The sequence below is a fragment of the Bidens hawaiensis genome, unplaced genomic scaffold (assembly GCF_021521415.1).
Source record: "Bidens hawaiensis isolate Kalapana, Puna unplaced genomic scaffold, B.hawaiensis_p1.1 tig00045510_1, whole genome shotgun sequence".
Lineage (NCBI taxonomy): Eukaryota > Viridiplantae > Streptophyta > Magnoliopsida > Asterales > Asteraceae > Bidens > Bidens hawaiensis.
In genome coordinates, this window is record NW_027498110.1 from 107,584 (window position 1) to 114,337 (window position 6,754).

Below are 6,754 nucleotides of genomic sequence, written 5' to 3' on the forward strand. Positions count from 1 at the left end.
GATGAGCTCCTAGAGTTGTTGTAGTCTTCACATCCAGAAGGTAACAAGATTCCCGCTTCGCATTATGCTGCTAAAAAGACATTAAAAAAGGTTGGTTTGGGGTATGAGTCAATAGATGTATGCAAGAATGAATGTGCTCTCTTCTGGGCAGATAACGAGTCATTACAAAATTGTCCTGTTTGTAATGAGAGTCGGTGAGCCGATACAAAAACAACGGGTAAGAAGGTACCTCATAAGGTGTTACGATACTTTCCTTTGGCCCCAAGACTAAGACGTTTGTATTGTTCGAGGCATACGACAAAAGATATGATCTGGCACAGTACTGGACGATCAGAAGAGGGTACGATGCGTCATCCTTTTGATGGATCTTCGTGGAAAGAATTTGATAAAAAGTACCCCAATTTCTCGAGAGAACCCCGAAATGTTCGTCTACGACTTGCAACGGATGGTTTCAATCCATTTGGTAACATGAGTTTGGGTCATAGCACGTGGTCAGTTGTACTCACCACATACAATTTGCCTCCATGGTTATGCATGAAAGAGTCTTCATTCATGTTGACCTTATTGATTCCTGGCCCAAAATCACCTGGAAAAGACATGGATATTTTTCTTAAGCCCTTGGTGGATGAGCTTAAGCCTTTGTGGCAGGAAGGTTTACATACTAAAGACGCGATGACAAACACATTCTTCACAATGAAGGCGGCGTTGTTATGGGCCATAAACGACTTCCCAGCTTGTAGTAGTCTATCGGGTTGGAGCGGACAGGGCTACAATGCATGTCCGACTTGCAATGAAGATACATCTTCAGTATATGCATCAAATAAAGTTGTATATCTTGGTCATCGGCGCTTCTTAGATGCTAACCACCGGTGGAGAACAAGTTTGGGATTTAATGGAGAACCCGAGACAAAAGCCCCCCCCCCCCCCCCGAAACAATTTAGTCTGGCTGACATAGAAGATCAACTTGGTCGTCTACTTCATCGTCTACCGGGCAAACATCCTGATTTTGGAGGTCCTAAGAGAAAGCGGGAGGAGTTTGAGTTGAACTGGACCAAACGAAGCATATTTTTCGAACTTGAGTATTGGTCAACATTACAGTTGAAACACAACTTAGATGTAATGCATATCGAGAGAAATATGTGTGATAGTTTGCTGGGTACTCTTATAATGAATGATAAAACCAAAGACACGTCAAACGCACGTGACTACTTGAAAACTCTAAATATTCGAAGAACACAATGGTTACAAGAAAAAGGTAACAAGGTTTATAAACCCCACCCAAAATATTCATTTAAGGTCAGTGATCAAAAATTTTTCTGCCAGTTCATAAAAGATGTTAAATTGCCTGATGTGTTTGGATCTAATATCAACAAGAGAGTGATAGATAACGATACCAACATTACTGGGTTAAAAGCTCATGATTGTCATATTCTTATGCAACGTTTGATACATTGGGTTTAGAGGGTTTTTGGCCAAAGATACTTCTACACCAATAGTAGACCTTTGCACATTCTTAAAGCAACTTTGCTCCCGAATACTATTGGTGGAGGATATGAAGAAAGCCAAAGATGCCATTATTTTAATATTGTGCAAGTTAGAGTTGATCTATCCTTCAACATTTTTGAAATTATGGTTCGTTTGGTTTTGCATTTACCTGATGAAGCGATTCGCGGTGGTTCAATATATATGAGATGGGTGTATCCGTTCGAAAGGTATATGAAAAAACTAAAAAAATTTGTTAGCAATAAGGTAAACCCGGAAGGTTGTATAGCTGAAGGTTAGGTAATACATATATAACAAGTATCACTTTATATTTGTTAGGTAATACATATATAACTTGTATAATTATATATTTGTTAGGTTTATATGATGAAAATACAAAGTTCTCCAAATTTCCATCCAGATCTGTATGCGCTTTCAATAGGCGAGGACAAAAATGCCTTTACTTACACCGCTTGCATAGTAAACGGTGATAGGTTTATGGTACTTGGCCGTGACGCCAAACGAATAACACAAATCTCCGGGGTTCTAGCTGAGGAAGAGAATGGTGAGAAATTCTATGGCCAAGTAGAAGAGATTATTGAGTTGTGTTATCCAAATGGGTATTCAACAGTCCTATTTCAATGCAAATTGTTTGATACTCGAAGGGGTGTTACATTTAACAATAATATTACCAGTATCAACACAGAACGTGAATGGGACAAAGAAGATAAACTTATATTTGCTTCACAAGTCAAACAAGTGTTCTACATCCAAGGACCTTCTGGAGCAAACCAAAGCAAAAAAACCATCGTTGGGTCGTTGAGAATGTTAATCATCGAAAAATTTGGGATATACCTGCATTAAATGACAATGGCGGAGTCGAGAATGTTCAAAATGTTGACAATGACTTAGTCGAAGATCTTGACGTTGTGCACAACAATTCTTCATCTAATCGTGTACTTTTCATTGACTTTAAACAATACTTTCAAAACACGCCTTCTCATGTTACTCAGGGCGAGACACCAATTGAACTTGATCCGCCAACGAGCAGGACTGTGCGCAGGACCATTAGTGACGATTATGACGAGGACGATCCTGATTTTGACACGATGGTGTATGATACAGACACTAACACATCCGAGGAAGAGTCTGATTAAAAGAACATTTTGTTTAATTTATGTTTTGTATCTATTATAACAAACTTTGTCTGTAATTTCGTGTTGTAATAGAAAACTTGATTCATCATATTATATATTTATATTCAATATCTTATAAATTCTTAGGAAATAGTTTTATTATTGATGTTGTAGTTGTTTGTGATGGCGGACATCATGCCACGAGGTCATGGGGGAGATGGTGCCGAGGATCCACCACCTCCCGGAGGTTTTAGGCGAGGTTGTCAAGAGGAGGACGGTAAGTCTTGTATAGTTTATTTATTTATTTATTGATTATATATTGGGACTGATAATTTTTATTAATTTTGTAGTTGTTCTGGCTCGAAAAGGAAGGGGTACTGCGAAAAATATAAAAGTGTTACATGCATTTGCAAAAAACGGCAGGAAGCCTTTAAGGCTTACTTTTGATAGATTTGCCACATTTTCTCCCATTGGTGATGTTGGAGATATGTTTATTCGGGATGTGGGGAATTACATGTGGAGAAACATCGTGTTTGATAAAGACTCCTGGGCATCTGTTTCTGAGGAAGAAAAGAATGCGCTCAACGAACATATGCGTATACGTGATTTATAAATTTAGTATGTTCGTTAGTTCATTATTATTTTTTTACTTGACTAACTTATTTTAATTAATTCCTATTAATATTTTGATTTTGATGAGATTGAGCGGGATCCACAATGTGAATAGTTAAAAGGTGGCATTGAAGCGGCAATCATTAAACGATATAGAGGTCGGAAATCGAATGCAAAAACACACTTTAACAGTGTGGGAGGATCTAACGATATGGAGGAAATAAAGAAAAAGAGCCTCCAAGATATGTTGAGCGAAAATTGGAAGAAAACAGTTGACTATTTTTGTTCCGGGTCACATAAAAACCGGGCAATGGTTAACATAGACAATCGAAAACTTCAAAAATACCCAAACCACCGGGGGGGCGACCGACATACGGTAGCTATGGTTACAAAAATGTAAGGTTCTTTTTTATATAATGTTTTTATTGTATAATCTATAATCTAATTTTAATTGTTATATACAGAATATGAACCAGCTACAAACGTTTAAGAAAGCGCATACTCGTCATGATGGGATGTTTGACAACAAGCTAGCCGAGCAACAATATGTAAGTATTTATTTAATGTATTTTTCATATACACACACACACACACACAAACATTTGAGAAAGAGCATACTATATACTTTTTTTTTAAATTACAAAATGATTTAAGGCTAGAGTTAGAATCTCAAACTAAGCCCAACGGCGAAGAAGAATATGAAGAAAGTCCCGAGCCACTATTGAATGCGGTCGAGGTATTCGAAAAGGTGATGGGTCCTCGACGCGGTTGTATCAGAGGGATTGGTCGTAAACCTAGAGCTTCTTTACCCGGATCATCGAGTCGTGTTGATCATCTTCGGCCGGAGCAGACACCGCCTCCACCAATGACACAGGTAATCAAAAGTAGTTTATGTTATTATTTTCGTTTTTATTGGTAAATGTATTGGATAGGTCAAAATGATCCTAACACGCTTAATAGACTAAAACTTTATTGTGTTATATTAATTAGTGTATTAAAGTGTTGTATATTGGTAGTATTAAGTTTTTATGTGTTTACTTACAACATATACATCTTATTTTGTAGGCCCAAATTGATAGTTTATTTCAAGATCCAAATTTTCTACATCACCTAGACAAATATCACAATCACCAAAAAGAATCAAGTAAAGACAACGAGGATGACATGGATGAAGGCGACGAATGATAGTATGGCTCCTAATTAACTAGCTACTCTATCGGTTTAAATGCTGTTTAATTAGTGCTCGTACGTTGACATTTATGTACTTTTATAAGTTGATATGTATATATATGAATCGTTGTGACAAATGTTTGTATAAAACGAGCGCAAAAATCGGGAAATAGCCGGAAATACGAAAAATATTTTTTTTTAAATTCAGAGGCCTTTAGGGGCGACGGGTCACCCCTAATACTTCACCGGAGGCTCGCCGGAGTTTAATCGGAAACATTTTACCGGCGACACCTTTTAGGGACGACATATACTTTTAGGAGCGACGATAACCTTTAGGGGTGGCAAATGGCGAATTAGTGACAAGGTACTAGGGTCAACTCATTTGGGGCGACAAGTCACCCCTAAAGGTTTTAGGGACGACAAATCAGGCTTTTAGGGGCAAATGGGTTTTTATGTATTAACGATGTAAAACTTACTCTTAACTTATCATGGTTTGTTAAACTTCACAATGTAACTTATTAATGACGTTTAGAAATTGCTATTGGTTTGTAACTAATAAAATGCATATGAACTTCAAATATGGCACATAAATATCCTGTCGGAACGCTCGGGTAAATTTTCTAGTAATAGTTTAGAACTAAGAAATTAATAATAAAGAAAATAAGAGCTAAAAATTTACAAATAAGCTTCAGAACTTCTTTTCTTTAATTTCAAATTATATAAATTTTTCAAGTTCAAGAAATAAAATAATTATGAAAGTGAATACATTAAACTTTAGAGTTGATACATTTGCTTTTATCAAACGGATTTAAAGAGTAAATTTCATTTCACTAACATTTCCGACTCTTAAAAAGAATTACTTTCATTTCTGCTTAACCAGTTAAAATTTTACTTTCATATTTCAATTTCTTGACACATTTCAATTTTTGAAAGGATGGTTTGTGCCGAACACTTTACTCTTAAATATATATCTATTGTTTTGTAGCTATAATAAAACGAGGAAAGTGAATACGGTATTGTCAGACGCAAACCCCCTCAAAATTACGCCGTTTATATTTAAAACATTTAAAACTAAAACACACTATTTTTACACTCCATCGATGTAGACATATTTCACATGTTTGTTTTTGCTTGTTATTTGTGTTCGGATTCGAAAGTTTCATCATCTCCATTCATCGCAAATTATTTAGCGTTTTTATGTAATTACATAATCAAATTGTGTTTTTTTTTTCAATCCATTCATCACAACACCGCATTCACTTTCCCCTGATAAAACCTATGCTCTTTTAATGTATCTAATGCATCAATTTTTCCAATTTTTGTTTTAGTATGTAATAAACTGTTTTGTATCGTTTAATGATTATAATTTTGTTCAGGTACCATTTGATGCAATAAGATGTGATATATCTTATAAAAAGATCAAAAGAACATCTTAACAACAACAACAACAATAATAATAATAATAAAACAAAAGAAAATATCAAGATAAAGGTTCATCATATATCAACAATGATCGGTAAATGGGCATGATATTGGCCAAATAGCTCTGGGTAGGTCAATTGTATGTGATGGACTGATGGTAGTAAATTTAAATTTTGTTATCTCAAATGATTAAAAAAACTTTGTTATTTTTATTATTATAACCCTTAAGCTAATATACATGTGTAAAAGGTTTATATATGAAGTCGTTATTTAAAAATATGCTCAACCAATCTATACCATGAAGTCGAATAACTTAATCATCGATGAATAACCTCGTCGGTGAGCAGTTTTGAGTGTTTGGGCAGTCACAGTAGTTTTGCTTTAAAGTGAGCGTTACGCAATATATTTAAGCTTTAGATAAGTCGAGCTTGGGTGACGATGCATCTAAACCATGTGAATTTGTGAAATGACAAAAATCATCATTAATAAAAACTAATCATATAACTTCAACAACATGTTTCATGATCAAACTCAGGTGAGAAAAACAAAAGAATCCGTTACAAACAATTTCTTGTAGCATATGCATATAGCGTCTTTCACATGTGAAAGTAATTCAAAACTTCTAAACAAAAATCCAGCTAAGTTTGTATAATTGTATGCATGTATATATCACAGTCACCCTATATGAAATGTACCCTTTTGTTCATCACTTTCTCTTTAATTTGCAAATTCTTCTAAAAATTCATCAGCATGGATAACAGTATAGATGGTGATGAATCTTCCACCGGAAGCAATGACGTCACAGGAGAGAGCTCCAATTGTGACAGGAATAGGAAAAGAAAGTGTCTTTCGACTAAGAAAGTATTTGCAGAAAGGAGACGCCGACGGAAGTTGAACAAACGACAATTCTCTCTCCGATGTGATCTTCCTGG

At 35.5% G+C, this 6,754-nt stretch overlaps 1 protein-coding gene and 1 long non-coding RNA gene across 2 annotated transcripts; both read left to right on the top strand.

The window, feature by feature from the left end:
* Window positions 1-345: 345 nt before the first annotated feature.
* LOC143595759 (uncharacterized) lies at window positions 346-3,231 on the top strand. Its single transcript, XM_077074700.1, has 5 exons — window positions 346-1,263; window positions 1,462-1,749; window positions 1,861-2,292; window positions 2,793-2,895; window positions 2,969-3,231. The coding sequence occupies exons 1-5, from the start codon at window positions 346-348 to the stop codon at window positions 3,229-3,231; spliced, it is 2,004 nt and encodes a 667-aa protein (XP_076930815.1).
* Window positions 3,232-3,528: 297 nt separating this feature from the next.
* LOC143595761 (uncharacterized) lies at window positions 3,529-4,380 on the top strand. The gene is made up of 3 exons (XR_013146580.1): window positions 3,529-3,626; window positions 3,695-3,778; window positions 4,296-4,380. It is a non-coding gene; the product is annotated as an uncharacterized LOC143595761 (long non-coding RNA).
* Window positions 4,381-6,754: the final 2,374 nt, after the last annotated feature.

Excerpts from the sequence above, each read along its gene's own strand:
- LOC143595759 (XM_077074700.1), top strand. The coding sequence starts at position 346 with ATGCGTCATCCTTTTGATGGATCTTCGTGGAAAGAATTTGATAAAAAG. Across the intron at positions 1,264-1,461 it reads TACAAGAAAAAGGTAACAAG|AGGGTTTTTGGCCAAAGATA; the intron begins GTTTATAAACCC and ends CATTGGGTTTAG. Across the intron at positions 2,293-2,792 it reads ACCAAAGCAAAAAAACCATC|TTGTTTGTGATGGCGGACAT; the intron begins GTTGGGTCGTTG and ends TTGATGTTGTAG.